The 21,296-nt window shown below is 47.4% G+C and overlaps 2 protein-coding genes and 1 long non-coding RNA gene across 5 annotated transcripts in view; 2 read left to right on the forward strand and 1 right to left on the reverse strand.

The window, feature by feature from the left end:
* zeb2a (zinc finger E-box binding homeobox 2a) overlaps nt 1-14,952 on the forward strand; it is a 41,233-nt gene extending 26,281 nt beyond the window's left edge. For 2 of the 3 annotated variants that reach the window (XM_031730174.2, XM_039599967.1), the window contains exons 3-10: nt 859-1,080; nt 1,393-1,461; nt 1,833-2,027; nt 2,419-2,633; nt 4,845-4,953; nt 5,787-7,666; nt 8,610-8,790; nt 11,921-14,952. In XM_031730174.2, coding sequence (XP_031586034.1) covers nt 859-1,080; nt 1,393-1,461; nt 1,833-2,027; nt 2,419-2,633; nt 4,845-4,953; nt 5,787-7,666; nt 8,610-8,790; nt 11,921-12,516 — 3,467 coding nt within the window. In that variant the 3' untranslated portion in view covers nt 12,517-14,952. The remainder of the gene's footprint in view (nt 1-858; nt 1,081-1,392; nt 1,462-1,832; nt 2,028-2,418; nt 2,634-4,844; nt 4,954-5,786; nt 7,667-8,609; nt 8,791-11,920) is intronic. The other variant, XM_031730182.2, reaches the window with a different exon arrangement.
* Nucleotides 14,953-15,307: 355 nt separating this feature from the next.
* Nucleotides 15,308-16,329, reverse strand: LOC120433541. Its single transcript, XR_005608604.1, has 3 exons — nt 16,201-16,329; nt 15,798-15,887; nt 15,308-15,431 (listed from the first exon to the last, which is right to left on the reverse strand). It is a non-coding gene; the product is annotated as an uncharacterized LOC120433541 (long non-coding RNA).
* Nucleotides 16,330-17,143: 814 nt separating this feature from the next.
* Nucleotides 17,144-21,296, forward strand: part of gtdc1 (glycosyltransferase-like domain containing 1) — a 31,810-nt gene continuing 27,657 nt past the window's right edge. Inside the window, exon 1 of the mRNA XM_031730156.2 lies at nt 17,144-17,250. Coding sequence (XP_031586016.2) covers nt 17,200-17,250 — 51 coding nt within the window. The 5' untranslated portion in view covers nt 17,144-17,199. The remainder of the gene's footprint in view (nt 17,251-21,296) is intronic.

The following is a 21,296-nucleotide window of genomic DNA, read 5'->3' on the forward strand; positions in this document are numbered from 1 at the left end:
GGCTGTGATTGGTGGATTCCTTTACACGCTAGTGTTTATATTCTGATCCAGAGGAGCATGAAGCTGCAGTCACAGTTTGTTGCCCCGCCCCTCCCCCTCAGACACTAACAGCTGAGCCAGCTTACGCAGGCTTTGTTTGAATCCACCCGCACGCCCACCGGGGCCCCCCAGTTAAGAGTCCTGGGTTTACCCTTGTCCTATTGATTAGATGATCCTGGTTAGTGATCGATTGATTGTGTGCACCCAATCTCTCACACACACACACACACTCTGCTATTGTGTTTTCTGCCTTTGGAGTGAAAGAATGTGTGTGTGTGGGCGGAGTCTGTGTGTGTGTGTGTGTGTGTGTGTGTGTGTGTGTGTGTGTGTGTGTGTGTGTGTGTGTGTGTGTGTGTGTGTGTGTGATGTCTAACGTGTCCTGGGACCACACAGCGAGCCTGTTTGATCACAGAGGGTTAACCCCAGCCCTAAGCCCCGCCCCCCCATCCTTGGTATTCAGCCCGGGTCAGCAGATTTCTCCGTCGTGGTTTTTCATCTGCACCTGTTGTGCAGTTGTCCGGGAGGCTGCAGACAAAGATCATATTATGAACGGGCTAATCTGCGTGTAGCTGGAGGAGGATCTGTGCTCTGTGGGAACCCGCCGCCTGCCGCAGGAAATGCCATCAGAGCCAGATTAACCCATTCCCATGATGTCAGCGCAGTGCAGCCGCTCACATCAGAGCGCTGAGCAATCTGCAAACTGCAGACCAATCACGGACACCTGATCCTCACTTCCTGTTTAACACTTATTAAAGAACATACGCCATGTTTACAAACACACTAAGGTCAGAGGTCACGCCCTCTTCTTTTGTGTTTCAGTGCTGAACTATGAGAACGTTGTGGAAACGACCTCAGACACCGATGATGAGGACAGTTTCGGAGGAGGTGGAGCAGGAGCGGACGAGGAGGCGGGCAGTCCGGCTGGCGTGCCCGCTCTGGAGGTGTCGCCCCGGGTCGGCCACGCCCTGCTGTCCCACCGTGACCAGGAGAGTGCCGAGAGCGGAGATGGGTTCCAGGACAGCCACGCCTGGAGATGCCTCGGTGAGTCACATGGTCACCTGTGAGTTGGTGAGGTCAGAGGTCAGCGTGAGGCGTTTTGGGCCATGTTTAAGTGTTTTGTAGTTTTTCTGTTTGATTTTAAATCTGGTGTCACGTTCAGTTTCTGCTTCTCGTCTTGTCACTGTTTTCGTCATGAATATTTTTATAGTTGTTTGTAGTTTCTGTTTGTACTGTCGGGGGCTAATAGCTAAATGATACCACGACTCAGGAGGATCCAGGAGAAAGGGAGCAGCCCCGACCTCCATCAAAGGAGGAGCAGGGTAAATGATGTGCTCCTGTGTTGTGTTTGGACAGATGGGGGGACGGACGAGTACGAAGCCGTGGGCCCGGAGGCGTCTCCTCACGCTGTGGAAAACGGTGCAGGTGAGATCGCACATGATCAATCATCACCCATCAGTGTCATCGCTGTCAGAAGAGGTTTTATTTACATTTGTCTTACTTTATTTTTAGCTCTGTCTCCATACTTTACTCCTTTGTTTTTCATAAATGTTTTACTTTACTGTACGACTCTTTGGGATAATCTTTTTTTGTTTTTCTTGAACTTTATTTATTTGAGTAATTGTTGTCGTAACTTTAAAGGAAGTAAACGACATCCCGGGTCATAATGGTCAAAGGGCAGTCAGAGGACCCAGCAGTGTTAGTTTAGGAGTCCCTCAGGGCTCAATGCTGGGTCCTCTGAGGTTGCAGTGTGATGATTGGTCCTCTGACCGAACGAGCTTTGTCCCTGCATCCAGGGAAGCGACTGGAGGGCATCCCTGAGCTGGACGAGTACTTCCTGAAGCGTAAACTGGAGGACGGCGACAGTCACTCTGCGAGCATCGCTGAGTACCTGCAGCGCAGCGACACTGCCGTCATTTATCCAGAAGCCCCAGACGAGGTGACGCGCCTGGGCACGCCTGAGGCCGCTGGGCAGGATGAGAGCGAGCACGGTGAGAGACCGAGACAAGAGTCAAAATGTTTTAAATGTGAAAACGAGAGACAGAAGACAAACTGAGCATTACAAATCGATTATTCATTTTTAAAGAGATTTACTAGTCAAAAAGCTGGCAGCTCAAACATATGACTCTGAAGCTTTGTAGGGAGAAATCAACAAACTGACCCAGTTAACAAGATTATAGAAGATTCAGATTTCACCTGTGCCATTCCGACCGCGACCTTTATTATGATGTGTGTTTCTGTGACCTTCAATCCCAGACTCATCATTTTGCTGTAAAATCATCTCTAAGCTCAAAACAGTTGGGGAGCTTCGGTCATGTGATTTTTTTTCTGTCTAAATAAAGGGTTAAGCACATTGTCTCTTTCCTGACCTCTGACCTTTAGACCTGGCACCCGACACGCAGGACGACTTCGCCCAGCTGCTCACGTGTCCGTACTGCGACCGTGGCTACAAGCGCCTGACGTCTCTGAAGGAACACATCAAGTACCGTCACGAGAAGAACGAGGAGAGCTACCCCTGCCCGCTGTGCGCCGAGAATTTCGGCCACCGTGCTCAGCTGGACCGTCACATGACCACGCACAAGCCTGCCAGAGACCAGGTAACGCACACCTATTGCATCCATTTAAACCTTCAAACTTTATTTAAAAGTCTGTCACAGGAGTTCCAGTGTGAAATCCATAAAGACACAGTCTTCAAATGTTAGGACTGACTCCACGCTGGCTTCGCTAACAGACAGGAAACTGCAGTGATCAGAGAAGAAGCTGCCGTCAGGTCCTGACACTGCACTGCATCAGCTGTGGATGCTGAGTAGCGGAGGAGGGAGGCTCGGGGAACTCCATCAGTACATGTGATGACTCAGATTAGTAATTAATCAGCGGCTGTGGTCCCTGCAGGGTAAAAACAGGTAAAAATACACCAAGGCTGGAAATTTAAGCTGCATCAGAAAGAGCAGAGGACCGCAGACGGAGCCCTGAGGAACGATGCCTCGTTCTGTTTGTTTAGCAGAGTGAGAGATCCACGAGGCTTCCTGCTGTCTAACACATGAATGAAGTTCCTCCCAGTTCTTCCAGTCTGCCCAGTCGCTCCATTATTGACCACCTCCGTTCTGGGTGTTTCTCTCAGCAGCTGCAGTGTGTCGTGCGTGGGAGGTGCAAGTGCGTTGACTTCCTCTGGCCATCAGACTCCACATCAGCTGCTGTTGCTGGAAACGATTAGATTCACGGCCTTCCTCTGATGCTTGGTGGCAGGCAGGGTGTCACAAAGTAATCTAATCACAAGCTGGTGTTAAATGTTTCCTCCACACGCCTGTTTGCTGGCTCTCATGATCCAAAACTCACATTAGAGTCGGTAACTAAGCACTGAGTCATTCAATTTTCCAATTACGCTGTGATCATAATGAGATTTCCTGAGTTTAGACCTCGGGTCTCCTCACAGAAGCACAAACTGCTTTCATACCTGACCCCCCCCCCCCGCCACCAGCCTTAACCAGCACCAGATGGTCTTCTCCCTGCTGGACTGAAGACTCATAATCCTCTAAGTGGCCGTTTATTTGTGTACTTCCTGAGTTAAACTGTTAAAGAGAGAACAGGCATGTGTGCGTTGGTGAGGAGGAAGCAGATCTGTCTGTTCAGTCTTCACGGTTTGCCCCCGACAGCAGCGCCTCACTCAGTAATCACTGTTCACAGGCTTTCTACTGTGCTGCTGAGTGCTGTGGTAAAACATCTGTATGGCACGGCCTCACAGCTGTTCAGGCTGTGCTCGCACACCCGGGACTGCTCCTGAGTATGCAGCACAAACACTCACAGCTGTTTGCTTCTTACCGTGATGTGGCTGCTTCAAGCAGTGGCCACACTAATACAGTTAAACATATACATACAGTTAATCTTCACTGCATGACAGCGTGATAAGGAACACATGACAGTGCTCAGTCAGCACAAACTGCCCCAGCTCACTTTCATCCAGTTTAACCAGTCCTCAGTTCCTGCGTGGGTGGATGGAGGGATGGACAGGTGGATGGAAAGGTGGATGGATGGATGGATGGATGGATGAATGGGTGGATGGGATGGTGAACGGACGGATGGATGGGTGGGTGGATGCTGGGAGCAGCAGTGTTTGGTTAGGATGGACCTCGTGCAGGTTTTGTTTGATTTGAGTCCAAACAGGTGAGATTTGTAGACAAAGACGTGATCATTAACGACGGTGGTTAAGAAGTTTTGTTGGTGATTTAAAGTGTGTAATTTCTTTCAGCGGTAATTTCAGTTTAAACAAAAACATTTGTGTTTGCGTGTGATCGACTGGGACAGGCTGGTTCATGTTGGAATAACGAGATCCTGGGAGAGGTTCCGTGCTGGATCCCAGAGGATCTGCTTTCCTGCATCTGTGGACCCGAGTCTCCTCTGGGGTTGAACTTGTGGTGAATGAGTGCAGATCAGAGCAGAGAGTAGAGCGTTTACTCGAAGCTGTTTTCTCTGCTGTAGATGACAGAAACAAGTCTTCAGGTTTGTGTTTCCTCCACCGATCATCTGCATGTGAGACGAAAGGATTTGAGCTCCCACTCAGCAGAGGGGGGAGGACGCTCCCCGACTGTTTGTGTTTGTTTATCTCTGTATTTGCATTTCAAATGTTGGGAATGCACCTCCACCAGAAAGTGTTACCTCTGCACAGCGCCACCCACGCCGTTTCTCAGAATGCCTGTCACTATCAGATCTGCTTCACTAAATACTATTAAATTCCCCGTTAGCTCGTGCTCCCTCTCGGCAGCGACTCCCACTCCTCCTCCTTCACTTCAAATCTGTTTTTCTCTCTGCAGCCACCACTGCTTACTGAAGGAGCTGGAAACCGCAAGTTCAAATGCAGCGAGTGTGGAAAAGCCTTCAAGTACAAGCACCACCTGAAGGAGCATCTTCGTATTCACAGCGGTGAGTGGAGCTCTGAGGGCCGCATCAGAGCTGAAACTTTCCGCAGACACGGGTCTGATCCGGTCCTCCTCGTTTTTACATCGACTCTGATAAAACGCTGATTGTGTTTCCACTTCTGACTGTCTGGCTTCTGCTTTAGCCACAGTATTAATACATCTGACAGTCAACAGTTTCACTTCCCATCTTCATATCTGATCACAAAGCAGTTCAGCTCCAAAAAAGGAACATTTTCATCATGATGGTTTCTATTTTTATTGAAGATTCATCCACTGATTTTTCCATTGATTTGATTATTAAAACCAAAACCCAAAGCATCAGTTACTGTATCATATATAATGTGAAGTATACTCATAAAGCACCTGATAAAAAAAAAAAAAAAATTGTTATAAAGAAAACCTTTCTAAAATAGAACATCTGGACCGCCTCCAAAATCTCGCTGCTGATCTGTTTTGTTCATTTCAATTTTTGTTAGTCAGCAAACAAACAACTATTCAAACAGTTGCTGGTTATTGTTGTTGAATTGTTTCAATCAGCAAATGAACCGATATTATCAGCTCTGAATAACAGTGGACCTTAGCTAAAAGATGTGTCAGAGGTTCAGTTCATAGTTAATCCTGGACGTCAGCAGCTGAGATGGTGAATGGATAACATACACTTTGCTGGTGTTGAAGGAGGAAAAGCACCAGCTCCAATTTTGGACCAAAGGTGTAAAGCTCACACCGGTGACTGACCGTGGACGAATGATGATGTTTTTTTTAAGTAAATAACTCACGTTAAACTATAGAACATGTTTGTGGGCTGAGAAGTAATCCAGATCTTGGGCTGTGTTTCAGGTGAGAAGCCATATGAATGCTCCAACTGTAAGAAGCGCTTCTCCCACTCCGGCTCCTACAGTTCCCACATCAGCAGCAAAAAGTGCATTGGCCTGATTGCCCTGAATGGAAGAGTACGCAACGGAAATGGTGGCAAACTCGGCTCCTCCCCCAGCTCTACAACCTCATCACCTGGAAGCCCCGCCCTGGCCCAGCTTCGCCACAAACTTGAAAATGGGCGCCCGCTGGGGCAGCAAGACCAACCGGGTCAGCTGGATATCAAACCTGAGCCGATGGATTTCAACGACTACCGGTTATTGATGGCCTCACAGCATGCGTTTGGGGGACCCGGGGTCTACCTGAACGGCCGGGGGGGGAGCCCCTTGGGTTTTCACAACTCCTCCCACAGTCCCCTTCAACATCTGGGAGGCATTGGGCTGGACCTCCAAATGCTGGGCTACGTGAGATCCCTTGGCAACAACCTGAGCGAGGTGCAGAAGGTGCTCCAGATTGTGGACAACACGGTGTATAGACAAAAAATGGATGGAAGCCCCGAAGACAAGCTCAGGTCCTACATGAAGGAGTTAGGTGCCCAGATGGAGGAGCCCAAGGTGGCTCAGGCTGGCTTCCTGGTGACGGGCCACGGCAGTCCCACCAAGAGCATCATCGATTACACACTGGAGAAGGTCAATGAGGCCAAGAGTCTGATCGACGAGTCTAAGAGGCAAGAGGATGCTAAGAAGGAGAAACCAAGCCACTCCGTGGATCTCAGCAGTGAGGAAAAAAAACATGAAAGCCAGAACCAGTTCCTGCCATTCTCCTGCCAGTACTGCAAGGAGACCTTCCCCGGGCCAATCCCCCTGCACCAACACGAGCGCTACCTGTGCAAAATGAACGAGGAAATAAAAGCTGTCCTGCAACCCGCTGGCCACCAGAGAGGGATGTCCTCCGAGGTCTCCAGCAACGACCGAGCCACCAGCCCCGTCAGCCCCTTCAAGGATCACGTGTCGTTGCTTAAAGCTTATTTCGCCATGAACACTGAGCCCAACTCAGAGGAATTGCTCAAAATCTCAGTTGCTGTTGGCCTCCCTCAAGAGTTTGTCAAGGAGTGGTTTGCCCAGTGGAAGAGCCAAAACCACCACGGTAAAAGGTCACCACCTCCTGACTGCAGTGGAGCAGAAGTCAACCCCAGCTTGAACCGCTCTCCAATGTCACTTCCAGCTACAGATTTACACAGAGGCTTCACTAATGGCTTTTGCGAGTCCTCCCACCAGTTTACAACCAACCGGCAGACAGCAGGGCACAAACCACTAGAATCATTGGACCACTTGAGAAGCAACACTCCATCACCCCTTAACCTTTCCTCTACTTCCTCCAAACACTCTCAGAGTAGCTCTTACACTCCGAACAGCCTGAACTCGGAGGAATCCCGCGGGGACACACCGCTGGATCTGTCGCTACCCAAACACATGACGCAGAAGCTCGCCTCCACTGGAGAGAAGCGACTCAGACCCAATGGTTTAATCAGAGAGCACAACGGGGAGGCTTTGGGGCGAGAGCAGGGGTCTGGACCCTTTGACTTGGTCAACATTAAGAAGGAGATCCTGGGATCTGATGGTGGAGGGAATGCTATTCACCAGCTGGAGAAAAGCACCAGTCCCATCTTTGGGATTAATCCCTTTGCTGGCGGGCCTGTCTACACCTCCCTTCCACCTCACGGAGCATTCCCCCCACCCACCTTCATGACTCCTGCCCAAGCGACCATCCCAGGCCTCAGGCCCTACCCGGGTCTGGACCCCATGAGCTTCCTGCCTCACATGGCCTACACCTACGCCACCGGGGCAACCACATTCGCTGAAATGCAGCAGAGGAGAAAGTACCAGCGGAAACCAGGCTTCCAGGTAAAAATCATGTAAAGTAAGGGCAATGCGTTTTTTTTTTTCTTTCTTCTAAACAGAGCCAGCCAGGAGCCATGGAGGGTCAGCATTCCCAGGTTTTAGTAACCCTGACCTGCTCAGAGTGGAGTGTGTTGGACTGAAAACCTGCGAACTGGCCGTGCATGGCTCATGGTTGGACAGATAACAGCAAAGACAACAGGTGGCTGCTAGTTTTCAGGGCTTTCGCCATCTCCATCACACAACATGGCGGCTGGCAGTCCAAACCCGCCGTCAGCTCCGTTAGCTTTGATCTTGATGACGTGTTTGCTCCACAGCACAGAAGTTAGATAAAGGGATTGTTTGTTGGCTTACAGCTCATTACAGCTGTCTGTATAGTGATGTGTTAAAAATATTGTTGACCCAGTCAGTGCTGAGCGTAGAGAGGGTTAAAGGGTCTCCCTGCCACAGAACCTATGAGCTGAGCTTCAGCGTTTCCACTGTGGGGTCTACATTTAACTGGTCTCATTATGGGGCGGGAGGTGTTTGCTCTGACTGAACGTAGTCAGAGTTTTCCAGGTTTCATGTCTGAGTATTTTTAAAAATGCCGCCCCTTGTTGACTGTTTGGCGCAGAAGCGCCGGTCACTGCTGACTCTTAGATGATTTGTATGAAAGCAGCTGCGTGGACTTTTTGGGGAAGTTCCTGAAATTGAAACTAAAAGTGATGGTCAACGTTTTGTTCCGGCCTCGTGGTAAACCTCTGACCTCAGCTCACCTGCTGTCAGCTGTTATCTGTAAACACACCCCTCTTTCTCCGAGTCTCCTGGGTGAGGGGGACTTACCGGGTTGGGCCTTTAAGCCCTGTCCAGACTTGGGATCACCAAGGCGGTGGGGGGGAGTCTCGTGGCGTGAGGCCGACAGGTGTGGGATTATCGGGGTACTGAAGCTCTGTCTCTGTCTCTGTCTCAGGGGGAGCTGCTGGACGGCACGGCGGACTATCTGTCAGGCCTGGACGACCTGACAGACAGCGATTCGCTGCTCTCCAGGAAGAAGATTAAGAAGACTGAAAGTGGTATGTACGCGTGTGACTTGTGCGACAAAACATTCCAGAAGACCAGTTCCCTCCTAAGACACAAATATGAGCACACAGGTATATATAACACTTGGACACTTCTTTGTACCCACCCAATGCCTCCTTATTTCCTCTGTCCTCACTCTTCTGTTTCCTCACGTAGCTTCCCACTGGTAGCTCTGCTTCTCTCTTTTGTTCTCTGCAGGCCGTGGCCTTTAACATGCTCCTTTCTTTTCAGCGGGGGGGTAGGCAGCCTTTAATACAGAGAGCAGTACAAAAACATTCAGCGCCCCAAATATCAGCAGTGCCTCATTCACACTGAGAGAGGAGGAGGAGCGCATGTTTGCATGACTGTGTGAAGATCAAAAGGAAATATTAATTACAGCCGAGAGATGGTCCATTTTTTTCCATTTTTAAACTGGAAACAAACAACTTATGATAAAACCACAGCAGGAAAGGTGAAGCAGCAAACACTGTCCTTATTAAAGCATCCCAGTTTACCGAGTCGCCCCACAGGAGCCGAGAGGCTGAAATGTGATGAATGTGGAGGCTTCAGTAAATCTGCAGCACTGTGGGGTTTAATGCTTTCATGAGGTTTCTCTGCAGGACTCTTCTGATCCAAATCAAAATCGTAATTGACCCTACAGCATGTCTGAATAAAGTCAGTGTTTCGCTAAAGTTTGGTGTCTCACCTGCCTCATCTCACCTTCACGCCTTTAGCTGCGTCAAGGCTAAAGGTAATCTGTGGCGTTAAGCAGAGCCACGCCCTCAGACAACTCTGGCTGCACGGCGTCAGCTCAGTTTGTCATTTTCTCACTGCTCTGGAGAAAAAATCAGTGCTTTTTAAATGAGGTTTGGTTCATGTCCTGCCTCACACATTTACCCACATCACTTCCACTTAATGACCCATTAACATGCAGCATATTTACAGGGGCGACCGTGGCTCAGGGGATTGGGAAGCTCATCTGTAACCGGAAGGTTGCCGGTTCAATCCCCCTGCTCTCTCTGTCCTGGTCGTTGTGTCCTTGGGCAAGACACTTTACCCTCCCGCCTACTGGTGATGGCCAGAGGGGCCGATGGCGCGATATGGCAGCCTTGCTTCTGTCAGTCTGCCCCAGGGCAGCTGTGGCTACAACTGTGGCTGCCTCCACCAGTGTGTGAGAGTGAACGAATAGTGGTATTGTAAAGCGCTTTGGGTGCCTAGAAAAGCGCTATATAAATGCAATCCATTATTATTATTATTTCATGGAGTCTCCTGTTAGCTGCTCGTTATTAATGGTAGTAACACATGGTAATTGACTGATTGATTGATCATACTTTATTCATCCCGAAGGAAATTGGGTTAAGGCTGCCAGCCGTGCCAGCGCCATCTTACCCTTCGTAATGACTTGTTTGATAGTTTCTGTTCTCGAACACTCACATTTATCTTGATTTTACTTGTTTTTTATTATCTCGTCATTCTCGTGATTTTATTATTCAATATTAAATAGTAATTTTTCATTGACAGATGTCAGACTCATGCTTCCTGTCATCAGATTCGCTGCTTGTCCTGGTGTTACAGTAAAGTGGGGTTTATGATTTGAGAATTCGGGGCTCGTGGAATGATAATCATGTGTTGTTTGCATTTCTCTGATATGTGATAGAACAAAAACTGAACATGAGAATACGTCTTTGTTGTTCCCATCGATACAGGAAGTCAAACCTGCGTGTTTGTGCTAATATTGGAGTTTGGTTGATCTTACCTGTGTGCCGTCCTCATAGACTCAGACCAGCTCTACCTTCATCTCTTTCACTCAGTTGCATCACCCTCATGTTTCCCTCCCACCTCCAACACTCGAAGCAGGAATCCACCGTCTCAGTTATTTCTGCCGCAGCGTGTGTGTGTGTGTGTGTGTGTGTGTGTGTGTGTGTGTGTGTGTGTGTGTGTGTGTGTGTGTGTGTCAGAATGCCAGCTATGGTGGATGTTACAGCCGCTCCGGGTCTATTTGTGGCTATCATCTGCCTGCGTGCGTGCGTGTGTGTCGGGGTAAAGCCATGTTTTTGGTGCATGTGTGTGTGGGACGTGTGATTGGACAGTATTCAGCCTGCCAGTTGGCAGCAGCTGAAGCATCCTGTTCAGTCAGACATAAGAAATTTCTGCCTGTACAGTCGTAGTAAACCAGCTCTGTGTGTGTGTGTGTGTGTGTGTGTGTGTGTGTGTGTGTGCTGGGAGCTGTTACAGCTGTTAGGGTTCCTGCCCCTCCTTAAATTTAAATCCGGAGCTGTGATGTCATCGCAGCTCACCACAAGCCGACGAAGGTTCGCGTTACCTCGAGGCGTCTCAAGCATGCCTCAATGTTGTTATGGCAACAGACAGACACTGAAATGTTAAAAGGATGAGTTGAAGGTTTTGGTTCAAACCCGTCGTGTTTTTGTTGTTTTTTTGTTTTTGTTTTTTACCGTCAGCCAATCAGGCATTCGCCACAGAAATGTCAGCCAATCACCGCACAGATTTCAAAGATCTGTAGGTCAGTCTTCTGATTGGTGATTGTTTCAGCTGTGTCTTTGAGTTAAGAGATTGTTTTCTGGTCCAGCTGTAGATTTGCGTCTCTTTAAGCTAATTCTTTCCAAGAAAAGAGAAGTGAGAGTTTTCCATGTAGATCAGAGCTGAAGTGATAAACCGTGGAAATAATCAGCAGACAGGTCGATAAATGGACAACATCACTTCCATTTTTCATTTTTTTCATTTCATCTTTATCACGCTCACATTTCATTCAGCCTAGTCTGGATTAGTTACTGCACTTCATGCCCAGTTACAGCTGTTGTGCTGCGGGCCAGATGTAGCCCAAAGATACTTCACATCTGGTCCAAAAAAGGTGGAGCTGTGCCTGAGTTTAGGCCAGACTTCACAGAGTCGAACACCTGAATGTTTGCTTCAAAATAAAGTCTAAAATCTTCCTACCTGATTAATTAATAAACACCATCCACAGAGTCCAGACAGTTTCCAGGTCTTCATGTAGATGGAAAACCTTGGAAACACAAATGTTTTCTGGTTCTTTGTAGTGTTTGTATGTCCTCAGTGTCTGTAGCTGTTCACAGAGTTTCTTGCTCCTTCGTTGGGTTTGCAGCTGTCTGTCATGTACTGGTTCACACTGAAGCTTTGCTGTGTGTCTCCATGTCCAGCTGTGTCCGTCCTGACTGTGTCCCGCCCTCCATTGTGTTTCTGCAGGTAAACGTCCCCATCAGTGTCAGATCTGTAAGAAGGCCTTCAAACACAAGCACCACCTGATCGAGCACTCACGCCTGCACTCTGGAGAAAAGCCCTACCAGTGCGACAAGTGTGGCAAGCGCTTTTCGCATTCGGGCTCGTACTCGCAGCACATGAACCACCGCTATTCATACTGCAAGAGGGAGGCCGAGGAGCGTGAGGCGGCCGAGAGGGAGGCCAGGGACAAAGGAGGCGGAGGAGGCGTTGCAGTTGCAGGGCTGGAGCCCACGGAGCTGCTGATGAGGGGCTACCTCCAGGGGCTGGGGCCCCTTGGATACTCGGACCCAGAGGACCAGCGGGAGGATGGCGGTGGTGCGATGCTGAGGGTCAGCGGTGAGGGAGGAGGAGGACGGGAGGAGAGGGAAATGGACAGCAAGATGTATGAGGAGGTGACAGAGAGGCAGGAGGGAAGTTTCAGAAAAGGACAGGAGCAGGAGGGCGACAGCAGGAGCCAGATGGACTTGATGGGGGACGATGAGGGTAAAGGCTCGCCATTGCCGATGGACGAGAGTTCACGAGAAGGGAAAACAGACGGCAGGTCAGACCAGGAGGACTGATGAGGAGCAACAAAAGCTTTGGGACGCTGGCTCGATGCAGCTGCTGCTTTATGATGGGCTGAAAGGAAGACGAGGGCCAGAGGGGACGGCGGTCATCTTCTCACACCAAATTAGTGTTTACTTTAGACTTCCTGCTGAGACTGATGGGTCACAAATGTGTTTACGGTCTGATTCAGCTTTGTTCCTTCGTTCAGCCGACTGAAAATATAAATGATTTTAAAAAGGCTGTAATGTGGAGTTAACTCAGTATTTTTAACAAAACTCGTGGCCTCTGATTTATCAGGTTCAGTCTGATTATTTTCTCCTTCAAAGTGTTTGTTGACAGCTTTTTTAATGGAGTCCTGTTTCTTTTACATTTTAAAATTAAGCTGAGTTCTGCCATTAGCTAAAGTGCTGGGATAGTTTCACGGTGAGAAAGGCTGAACTTTGAACCTAGGCAGTTCAGTCTGAAGCTCTCCAACCCTGAAGTTTAAGGTTTCTGCTGAGCTGATGTTAGATTTGATTTATAGATTTCTAGATCTTGGGGGCAAAACCCCAAGACTCTTATCCACAGCACTAGTCTTCAACCTTTCTTCACCTTCAGTGTTTTTAATTAAAGGTCAGTCTTTAAGTAAAAACACTGAAAATAGAGCCCAAAGAAGCTTCTCCTTAAATCGGACAAGCAAGTCTATACAGTACAGAAGTATTTTTTATTATTAATGTGTTTGTGAATCCAAGGGAAGACGTGTTTACCTTGAGACCTACTGAGAAACCAGTTTTGTTGTAGCAGAACACCATTTACTAAAGACACTACCGGCAACCTTAGCAACTCTGAATGACGTGTTGGGGTTAGCGATGGACTTGGTCTAATTAGGGAGTCTGTGGAATGAAGAGCAGGTTCAGGTTGTAGTTCTCTGAACAAGAGGTGTGGTCTTTGAGGCGTAGCGTCATAGACGTGCGGTCGTTAATGATCCCTGCTCGATTTTGCTAGGATGGCTTGTTTTCATCACCGTGATACCTAAACACATATTCAGACCTGTGGGAGGTTTTATGTGAATGAAATAATGATGCTAGCAACATTATTTTGTATGATTTTAAGCGTTTGAGGGTAAATCTGTGGAATCACAGCCTGAACCTGATGAGTCAAAGGTCATGAGTGTTTTGTGTGAAGTTTGGTTTGATGAGCCCAAACGGAGAGGCGGGTCCACAGGAAGTCTGAATAACACTGGGATCTATTATTGTTATTATCAGTGTTAATGTTTAACTTTTAAAACGTCTCCACGCCCCAGGTAACCTCCGTCAGTCCCTGAGCGGAGACGCGACCCGAAGCCGGGTGGGACCGTTTAAAAATCCACATTATGCAAAAAAAGAAAACAAAAGAAGAAGTCGTAATGAGTATCACTATAATGAAATGAAGCTGTTTTTAATGTACAGTATTATAAAGGCCTAAAAGCTGTGTGGTGCTATGATGTTCTTAACTTTAGGTGTGTCGTTGTGTTCGAACCTCACTTCAGGAAATTGCACTCCACTCCCTGAATCACTACAAAATAAAATAAAATAAAAAACGAGGGAATACAGCCTCGAACACTCGGCCATGCACTTCCTGTCAGTGTTATTGTCGTATTTTATCTCCTTTTACTGTGATGTTTTAAATTTTTATCCGACTTTATTATTTTGCCAACTAACCACATGACTTTGGGCCTCCTGATTTGTTGTTTTGTTTTTTTACGTGGAGGAACATTTAAACCTGTGTGATTTTCAAAATAAAACGTGGAGTCTTAAAGCGCAGAAGAAATGAAAATGAGAGGACAGAGCCTTCAGAGTGTGTTGAATTTTTCTCCAGAGAAAGCCTTATTATATGCAAACCTTTCACCTGTGCCATCCCTGTACAGCGCCACCTGTCCTCTGCTTCAGTATTACAGTGACGAGCTCACCTGTCCGATGCGTCAGTGTTAGCGTAGCTAAGCGTCAGTTTCTTAGTTTACACGTTTGTGCAATTTTCTGTGTTTCTGTTCACCTCAGTATTTCTGTCAGTATTACTTTTGTTTTTAATTTGAGAGTTTACCATTTTATTTATGTGACTCATTTTATATTTCCTAATTTTATTTATTTCATACTGTAGTGTACAGTATTCCTGTGTTCCAGTGTTCCTCACAAACATCTATTTTAGTAAAAATGACCTGAGCAAAAATCTGGAGCTTTTCTTGTTGCTTTCTTTGTTTTTTTCCAAACTACTGGAAATTCTAAATTTGGGGAACTTTTGATACGAAGCTTCTGGTGAAAACACTGTATTTTAAAAAAAATCCACTTTATTCATCCCACTGAAGAGGTGATGAAGGACTGGTGAAGACGATGAAGGAATTCCTGAAATGTTTTATGATTTTTCATTTTTAATTTCCATGCTCGAATAAATGTAGCCAAAATCAATTTTAATAAAGCTGTGTTATTCTTCTTGTAGCACCGGGGTCTGATTCATTAACGCCTCAGCGATGAAGACGAGCGCCGTTTTTAGCTTCCTCGTGTTACCGTCACATTGCTGCTCGCTCACATCATCGCTCCTCTCACACACACACACACACACACACACACACACACACACACACACACACACACCTGACCGCAGCGCACACACCTCGCAGCACGCTGGCTTCAGGCTGGACCTTCGTCCTGAACATGAGCTCTGCACTGACAGATAAACTTTATTTAAACTGACAAACTCGTGTTCCGGGAGCTTAGCCTGTGACAGCATGGACCAGAAAGGAAAAGAAACACTGTACACATTTTACACATTTACACATTTTACTTCCAGATGATTCGTGTGGTGGAGGAAGACTGCGCAGCTCTCTCGTTTCTCTGTCTGGTTCAGGCTGAAATCATCGGTTTTCTCCACATCAGCAGGACACGCGCTCACAGCCTCTGTCATTTATGGCTTTTATCTGCAGATGTAAACAGATGTGGTTCACACATAGTGCAGAGAAGAGCTGATCTGAGACCGAGGACCCACACAGCCTGAGGAGAGCGGATTAAACCGCTCAGAATGAACTCGGGGTTTTTATTTTAGGCTCGTTTCTAATAAATGATTTTCTGAATAAACTATGACCTGTTTGGAGTCGAGGTTGTGGTGTGAGTGCTGTCTCTGCACACCTGACAAACAAACATGTCGTCAGTAACTGAACATGTGATCGTTCACACTCTGCGCGCCGTGATTCACACCTTCATCCACACCTGCCGAGCGGCTCACGTCCATCCTCCCCTCCGCCTCCACTGGGCGAGCCAACGGATGCTGTCATGAGTCCTCTTACCTGAATGATGCTGGACGTCCACGCGGCGCTTCACAGCTTTCGCTTTATTCCTGCTTCAGGTGTGTGACGGGGTTACGTCCAGACTGGGTCCTGTAAGCGTGGCACGCGGACGATACAGTTTGACTTTGACGTGGTTTTAAATCAGTGTTGGTGCGGTGATCTCTGCTCTGAACCAATCGTCAGAGCACAGCTAAGCCTTCAAACCACCTGAAACCAGCCCAACGTCACACCTGTCTCACAGCGTTTATTAATAAAGATTTATGCAATTTAACAAAACAGCCAGACAGCAGTGAGCTGACCCGTCATTGCCCTTTGATCACTGGTTAATGACTGTTAGTGAAGCAGAGTGACTCACGCAGGTGAGAACAGGTGTGTCTGGTGAGTGTAAGCTGCAGAGTTTTACCTGCGTAAACACAGTGCAAAGTTTTCCTTTCCTGAAGCATGAAGTACGTTTATTCGCGATGAGACACGCAGATGTGTGATGAAGACGGTCAGAGAACATCAAGTGACCCACGGACCTGCAGCATCATGTGACTGCAGTTTAACCGTTTAACCGTTTTGACCTTAGAACTGAAGAAGCTTCTCGGATGAGAGGTGAAACGTCTTCAAGCAACTCAAAGAAGTCCAGACGCTTTTCTTTGCAAACTCCTTTGACAAACTGTATGCAAACATGTAGGCGTGACACTCACAGAAGTCAAACGAGTCATCGTTCCATTTTTCAGCCACACCATCAGGGTCAAAGGTTAACCAGGTGATCTGCTGCCTACTTCTTAAAGCTGCTGATTTTCAGAAATCTAGCCACATCTGTCCCCATGACAACAGGCGTGACAGTCCTCTGTAACTTGTGTGAAAATTTGGGCGTGAACAAAAACTGTTGTCCAGGTAAGATAACACCTGGTGTGTGTTCAGGTGAGTCTCAGGCATTTCCAGGAGGGCTAGGGGGGTTATGACCCCCCAATCAGACCCAACCAATTTAACCACCCCAATAAAATTATGAATTATCTTGCATAAATAGGCTGTTGATTTTCTTTACTCATTTCAGGTATTATCAGCAAAATAGTTGCATGTTTAATCATCTGGGAATTTACCCAGATTTATTTATGTATTTAGACAGAAATCTTGACCCCCAAATGTTCAGCACAAAGTTACCCCGATGGCTCGGGTATATTCACATAATAATTAAACTTGTATTAAATTACTGTAAATCCTCGCCTGCTGCTAACTATACTAATGCAGTATTACTGCAGTAGCAGTACTGTTGATACTTTACTACGTACTAAAACCGCAGGCTGGTGTCTCTGAGTGTGTAATACTCTTTAAACTGTAGTTTAAAAATTTACATTTAACTATTTTTTCCACGCAGAAGAAAAGGCGGGAAGAGCGGCTCGGCTAAACCGACGTGATGACGTCAGACCGTGCGTGTTCTGCTGTGATCCGGGAGATGCAGTCAGAGGTGAGTGTCCCGCTGTCGGTGAACGGGCCGTTCGTGTGAGGGTTCTCGGTGGAAGCAGACCGTCCGGTGCTCCGGTCCTCCTGCCGGCTGCCAGTGGCGGGGAGCGGGGAGGAGGAGCGGAGTTTGCACCGGGGAAGAAGAGCTAGCTGATAGCGGCTAGCTGTTAGCCGTTATCAGCTAACTGAGCCCTGATGATATGCTTTCAGAGCTAACGATGCTAACAGCGCTAACGGAGCTGAACACGTTGCAGGACTGAGAAGCCTAGAAACAGTGCTACTCCAGGACGTAGACAGAGCCCCGCCTCGGTGTTAAATGCGTGTGAGAGTGTTCGGGTCATTGCACTCACCACCAACAAACACCGTACCTGCGCTCAGACGCACACTGAGGTACAGGTGATAGATACCTGTGCAGGTGGTTGCTCTGAGAAACCAGTCTGTAGATGAACCAGCTGATCGGTGCACTGGTGACAGGTGAAGTATCTGGGGTGTCTCAGGTGTGTTTCCATTTTCATGAAGAAACATGTACCTGCTGGCGTTACTCAGGTACAGCTCCTCCACCTGTGAGGTCCAGGTGTTTTTATTTATGCCCCATCAGTGTCCAGCATCACGTTAAGGTCATCCCATCTCAGATCACAGTGGGTTTTTACTTCCCAGCTCCACAGTAAACTTCTGACAAAAGCGAGTTTTTACTTCCCACTGTTGTGAAGTGCCTGCTCACAGGGGCCTGACTGCATTATTGTGGGGTCTGTACCTCATAGTAGAAAGCACTGTGAGGCAACTGATGTTGGGATTTGGTGCAACATAAATACAGAGTTGAATAAAAAACGTTGTACTGTAAAACAAGCAATGACAGACTGGGAATGGTTTACGGATGAATTTCACAATACTGCAAAATAACCACACAGAATAATATTTATTGATTCTAAACATCCAAACGTTAAACAGGAACACTGAGACAGATCAGAGACAGATCAGAGAACTGGAGTGAGCCGTTACATTCATTCCGCTCATATTCATTAGTTTCGGTAAATTTCCACAGTGGGTTTGATGTTTCACTCTGGTTTTTATTGGTTTCACTGCTGGTTTTGGTGTTTTTAATGATTATTGTAAGGAGGGCATGTGTCAGAGGCAGATTTATGAAAAGACTCTTAGAGACGCCCACAGTGTCGCTAAACGCGACCATCACCTCTCTGTCTGTAGTTTTAGTTTAGTGTTGGTGAGAGTGAGGCAGGCTCTGTGGAGATCCTCTGTACATCAGTTAGTGCAGAGTCACTGTGGGCTGAGCAGGAAAACCCCACAGTGACATTTACAGTGCAGACGGGGGCGGGTGCAGCGCTACTGGGACTGTCATCCTCCAACAGGCCTCAGCACGGCACACGCAAAGTATAAAGACACGAGGGGTGGCTCAAGACTTTTGCACTAGGGCTGGGTATCGTCACTGATTTCTAGAATCGATTCAATTCCAATTCACAAGGTCCCGAATCGATTCGATCCACGATTCGATTCGATTTGAATCTGGGAAATTTTGACAGTCAGAAATATTATAATTCAGATCAGTACATTTACATATTTTGTATCAATAAAAAGGAAGCTGGCACAGCAAGACTTTATCAAAGGTGTGAGCGTCACAGCAGATGCCTTTGTGTCAAAGCAGCTGAAGATAAAACAGAAAAACATGAAGGTGATTTTCCTGGCCTGGATTTTATAAAAATATTCTGCAGTACATCAAAAACGAAAGAAAACCATTAATCAACACATGAACATTACCTCTGACGTTACAGCGGTTTTATTAGAGACACAGCTGAGCGTTTTTCAATTTGCATAATTTTAAAAAGTTTAAATTAGTTCAGTATTGAACAGCAGAAATTAGGTTTTCTTTTCGGAAGAATGGAAAACGGAAAAAAAACAGCGGTGACAGCGCTGTAAACAACAGTAGACTTGTGCGTAACAAGCAAGCGAACAATGCAGAAAACAGATTTTTAGACGGGAAACTGTTCTTGAAGTACAGAGAGAGAGAGAGAGAGAGAGCTGTGCATCGTGGTGGAAGCAAAACAGTAAAAGTCAGAGTGAATTCATGACGATGTTTATGTGAAGCGTAGTTTGGATCTTCTTTTGCTGCTGGTTCGGTCAATATTGTTTGGAGAGAGATCAAACTAACAGCTTTAGAATCAGCGCAAAAAGGACGTGAACACAAAGCGCGGACCCGCCGACAGATCAGAATCAGCGAGCTGTGGGGTTTCAGCCCGACCGTGAGAAAGGCGACATCTCACTGATTCTGATCGGCGCTGTGTGTTTACGTCTTTGTGCAGAATCCGTGTTCCTGCTCTCATTTACTGTCTTAGCTGTTTGGTGGTTGTTGAAATTTTGTGATATTTAACCAGAGATTCTGGCATTTCGGGCAAAAAAAATTATATTAAAAAATCGATTCAGGATTTTAATGAATCGATTTTACGTTATCCAAGCCAGAATCGATTTTAATCGATAAATCGATTATAAAAACCCACCCTTATTTTGCACAGTACTGTCCATGCTGAGTGTTTAATAATGAGAGGAGAAAAAAAACCGACATGTGATTGGTTCATGTCTCAGTCCGATATGACCCAGGGGTTGTGACCTTTGCTATCAGATTCGAACTGAGTCACTCTGCAGGGCTGAGGAGGAGCACGCTCAGGTGTGCAGCAGGTGGTGAGGTCTGAGCTCAGCACAGGTCACCTCTGTGGGTTTGGACTGCTGGCTGAGGGTGGAGGGGGAGGGGTAGGTTTAGAGCAAAAGTGAACACCTCCATGTTCACGGTGGTGGAGGTCATCAGCTCCTCGGGGAGCTGCTGAAGAAGAAGCTCCACAGGTTAGCCAATGAGTGTGCGGTTTCACAGTCAGACACGCCCCTCGCTGTGATGCCGATGCTCATCTTGAAACCTCGTAGCGGGGCTCCTGAAAGCTTTGGGCGATGGGCATCTGTGGTTGTAGATGGAGCTCCGCCCGTCACGGCGGGATGGAGGCTGGCCCGCCTGATCCTGACCAGTCCGGCTGCTGCATGCTGAGGCTGTTGGGGCTCCGCCCACACCGTGATTCTGCGGCGTGCTGTTTCCAGCCTGACTCAGGCTGCGGGGGGATTCCCTATGGGGAACGCCGCTCGCATTAACCCTTTGTTTCATGTGAGTCGGCAGCTTCCAGGCGCAGTGGGAGGAAAGGTGTTTAGGTGAGATGAGTGTGAGCTGGAATCCCCCGCCGGCTCCACGGTGGAACCATCCAGCTCACGTCTACTGACACGCTTCCTGCCTCGCCGTCCAGCACTCTGGCCTCCTCTACGCGCCCCGCGAGGCCGGCTTCATCGAGCACTGATCGGCGCTCGATAATCAGTCTGATCGATCGGTCTTGGTGTGAGGATGTGAATTTCCTCTGTGATCTTTATTAAATCTCACCTCTGCACCACAGACCTGATTCTACTTCCTGTTTTCATTAACAGCAGCCTGTGTGTGTGTGTGTGTGTGTGTGTGTGTGTGTGTGTGTGTGTGTGTGTCAGCCTTGGGGTTTAAATGTCTCCAAGAACATTTATTTATTTTCATGTCACTGATGGAATCATTTATTTACTGATTGAAAATCTTTACAATCCGATTTCTTTGAACCTGCTTTTACTGTGAAAGGTGACGAGAGGTCGAGTAAAGTAAACGAGGGTCACTGACAGTTTCAAGGTTCGTGGACACATAACTGAAAAGTAGAAATAGACTTTATTTAAAACAAATGAAACGACGCCATCCCTTCATTCATGATTCAGTCATTTATTATTGTCTATTTGTGCAGATTCATTTGATCAAAAACTAACTGTTAAATAATATGGTGTTTCCAACCTCTGGCTCAGGGCCTGATGAGGGCCCAGAGCTCAGTTTGAGGGGTCAGCACAGCGAGACAAAAGCAACTTCTTTGGGGTTTTTTGTAAATAACATTGTTATTAATGATGATCAGAAATCTGAAGGTTTGTGAGGAGGGGGTGGTCAAACGTGTGGTCCCAGGGCCCACAGAGGTCTGTGCTCCTGATCAGCAGCTCGGA

Source organism: Oreochromis aureus, linkage group 16 (genome assembly GCF_013358895.1).
Source record: "Oreochromis aureus strain Israel breed Guangdong linkage group 16, ZZ_aureus, whole genome shotgun sequence".
NCBI classification, from domain to species: domain Eukaryota; kingdom Metazoa; phylum Chordata; class Actinopteri; order Cichliformes; family Cichlidae; genus Oreochromis; species Oreochromis aureus.